The sequence below is a fragment of the Dendroctonus ponderosae genome, unplaced genomic scaffold (genome assembly GCF_020466585.1).
Source record: "Dendroctonus ponderosae isolate FM_Combo_2020 unplaced genomic scaffold, Dpon_F_20191213v2 Dpon_F_20191213_2, whole genome shotgun sequence".
In the NCBI taxonomy this organism is placed as follows: domain Eukaryota; kingdom Metazoa; phylum Arthropoda; class Insecta; order Coleoptera; family Curculionidae; genus Dendroctonus; species Dendroctonus ponderosae.
The window spans coordinates 3252825-3256651 of NW_026018165.1; the positions used below are offsets into that span (position 1 = coordinate 3252825).

The following is a 3827-nucleotide window of genomic DNA, read 5'->3' on the forward strand; positions in this document are numbered from 1 at the left end:
GGACTCAAGTAACATTTTGGGGCAACACATTGGGCCAAATGGACTAATTGCTAGGGCCACTGGTATTGGTTTTCTTGGACTCAACCGCGTTGTTCAGATGATTTTGTTAGTTCCTACCTTCTGCAGCTAAGATTATTATGAAAATTGCTCAACTTTTAACTCTATTTTTTGTTTTTAAGTTCCCATTTTCACTAGCTTGAAAGGTAATATTTTTATGAGCTCTCCCGGAACTTTTTTTCAGAAGGTTTTCATTTGTACGTTCAAGTTCAACGGCTATGGAAAAGATAGTAGATGCTGATGGTGATGAAAACCTAAGTTTTACTGGGCCAAATTTACAAGTTGTTACTTCAAAATTGCAAGGAAGTCTCAATTTTTCTTGAGAGCTACCGCAAGTTGGAAGCATTTTCTATAATTACGTCAAAATTCAACGGTTGAAATATTAAATTGTTGAAAATGGTAGAATTTAAGTGAAATTTGCTTTACTTTAAGCCTACGCCTTTCTTGTTATTGTGTCAAATTTGCATGTTTCAATTTCCAGCAATTTAAAAGTGCCGGTTCTTTTTTGATTTTTCAAATTCACCTCCAAGTCCAACGGCTTCCCAACAATCAGTTGTAATTCCGATTTAGGTAAAGTTTGCTCAACTTTTAGCACAAATTTTTAGTTATCCTGCGCCAAATGGGAAAGTTGCTACTTCTAGTGGCTTGGAAGTTTCGATGTGTTTTTGAGCGGTACCGCAAGATGGAAGGATTGATCATTCTCAGGTCTAAATTCAACAGCTTCTGAAAAATCAGTTGGCATTCGGATTCAAGTAAAGCTTCTTCCCTTTTTAGTTAGTTAGTAACTTTTATTATTACTTTGCCTTATTTGCTAGTCCCTACTTCCATGGGTGTGAAAGTTTTCATTTATTCTTTAGCCCCACCACAAGTGAGGATGATTATGGAATTTTCCGGCGACATTCAACGGCTTCCGACAAAGAAGCTGAAGCTGGCATTCAATTCAAACTTTGTCAATTTTAACCCTAAAATTTTGTTTTTAAGCTCTGAAATTAACGAGTTATTCCATCGAGGGGCTTAACGGTGTAGAATTTTTCTTGGGCTCTACCGCAAGTTAAGCCGATTTTAAATTTTTAGATCGAAATTTAACGTTTAATATATCAGCCGACTCTCGCATTCGAGTGAAATTATATCCATTTTTAACACAAATGTTCAGTTTTACTGTGTCAGATGGGCAGTTGCTTCTTCCACTGGCTTGGAAGCTTCGATTGTTTATTGAGCTCCAGCGCAAGGCGGGATGATGTTATATTTTCACATACAAGTTCAACGGCTTCTCAGTTGAAAGCTGCCCCTACGATTGCAGAAAAGTTTTCGGAATTTTATGTCCAGAGCTTTATTTTTGCCGTACCACTATTGCAAGTCGCTACCCCTGCGAGTTTAGAAGTTTCAACTTTTTCTTCAGCACTAACACAGTCGGGGGATTGTTGAATTAATTTCAAATTCGAGTTCAATGCCTTTGAAATTCTCGAATGCCAGTGAGGTTTTTTTTTGTAACTCAAATCTTCTGTTTTATTGTGCCAATTCTGCGAATTACTAATTCCTTTAGTTTTGGAGATTTAATTTTTCGTTATGTTCAAAATTTCTGGAAATTCCGACGCTCCTTCGATTTTAATGAAATGTTCTCAGTTTTTGGCCAAAAACTTTCGTTTTACTTTGCCAAAGTCATTTATCAATCCATTAAACAAAAGTATTTTATAGCACTTTACTGCTTCTATAAAAATAACAACATGTAGTTAAAAAATCAGTGACTGATCAAATTTATTATATTATTTATTATTATTATTAAGAACGTACTTTATTGTTGTGTATCAACCACTCAACATATAAATACTAATCTCCTTAATGAGAAGTTTAACCATTAAATTCAAAATCTATTGTTGTTAATTTTTAATCTACACAGATTGATTGTAATTATTACATTCCAGGCATGTGCGGCATGTTAACAATATCGCAAAGAGAATAATGCATAAATAATTTGCTGGTTAATTTACAACATGACATCATGTTAACAGTTTAAACAGGTCTGTGCATATAAATGAGAAAGTTGAACGATTTTAATTGTAAATTTTGCAAATAGTTTTTTAAAATTCTGATAGATATTTTTAGATAAACAAAGCAGATCAAGATTTGCAAGTTTTAAGGATCACAACCTGAGCAGGAAATTTAAATACACAAGAAAGCATTTCTTTAAACTCCAAATTCCAAATTAAAGTTACAAAAATAAACTGTACCATAAAATCGACATTCGCTTAGTAGTGAAAGTAGTTTCAAAAGTTTTAAAAATAATAAAATAATCTAAAGCCTGGAGAATCAAATACCAGGTGAAAGAAAAAGCAGAAAAAACATACAAGTGGAATGGAAGAAGTGACTGCACAAAAACTGTAAAAGACGTGAGGCGCCATTGTAGAAAAACTTAGAAACACAAATAATAATTAGTATTAGAATATAAATCGAGAATTGAAGGGAGAAGCAAAAACTAATTAAGAAAAAACCTCCAAGAAAAATTAGAAATATCTTGAAAATAAGTTTTTTGATCAAAAAACTGTAGCAACAAACCAAAGTCGATTTTCATTCTGCTTTGCAACTGAAGAACTGGTTGCCATTTTTCCACGGCATAAGACGATTCTTGTTCTGATGCTCATACATTAATCATACAGTATTAATAAAATTACTTCCAATATTAAAAATGTTAGCCAACAATGGAATGCATTAAACTTCAATCTGATGTATTTACCTGATTGTAATCAACGTATGTATTTTGTTTCAGATTCTTAGATGTGTTGAAGAGAGCGACTGTAAATGAAGATGCAGTCAGGCGTGAGAATTTTATTTCTCATCTTTGGACCTTTTTTAAGTGTCCTTGCAAATAACGGTAAGTTATTAGATTATTGTTGCTTATTCTTTTATGTTTTTTCCATATTTTTGTATATAGTTTTCTATTCATATTCATTCAAAGTATTGAACAATGTAGTTATGATATTCGTAGATCCTGTATAAATGTTTACCAAAATGAAACAGAACAATCAAAAAATGGCACTGAAAATTACTTAATTGATCAGATGAACAACCTCAGAAGCTATTTCATTATTTTCGTCAGACCGAAAGTTGAAATTAAATTAATACTTAAAAGCACACGTTTAGACCTTCTGAGTATGCCTACACTAACAAACAAAGCAAAAATATTGAATCCCATTAAAAACTAGATTTAAAAAGCTACTCAAGGTTGAAATGCTCATTAAAACCCTTTTCATGGCACGAGGAAGAAAAAAATCGCATATTAGCAGCTGAGAAAATTGATAAATTGCTAATGTTGTTCTTAACCGACACCGTTTGCACATAAGAACGTGTAATAAATTTGGTTTACGATCAGATCGCTATCCTTGGGATGGAATCCCTAGTGATTAGAAGACGAGACCAAACGGTTGTTTTAAAAATGTATACATGCATGAACAATCGGACAAAAAACCTTCAAAACACGTTTAGAATTACATTGGTGAACTGCAAATTTAAATATCAAACGTTAATAAAACATTCTTGGAATTTTAATGTTTTTATTCGATGATATTATTTTGATGTTGCCTAAAGTTCAATGTTCAATTAACACTCACATTTCCGTTAAGAATTCTCGCAAAAACTTCTCACGGGGCACAAATGCTCTCTAAATCCGCTACATTAGTAGTGTTTGCAGTAAAATACAAACCACTTTAATAGTAGATTAAGACACGATTTCTACATTACGCGACAGTCAAAGACAGTATTTACTGCTTCTCATC

At 32.8% G+C, this 3827-nt stretch overlaps 1 protein-coding gene across 3 annotated transcripts in view; it reads left to right on the top strand.

The window, feature by feature from the left end:
- Positions 1-3827, top strand: part of LOC109536927 (hornerin) — a 36723-nt gene that overhangs the window by 13560 nt on the left and 19336 nt on the right. For all 3 annotated transcript variants that reach the window (XM_048663792.1, XM_019903406.2, XM_019903405.2), the window contains exon 2: positions 2822-2926. In XM_048663792.1, the coding sequence (XP_048519749.1) occupies positions 2854-2926 (73 nt within the window). In that variant the 5' untranslated portion in view covers positions 2822-2853. The remainder of the gene's footprint in view (positions 1-2821; positions 2927-3827) is intronic.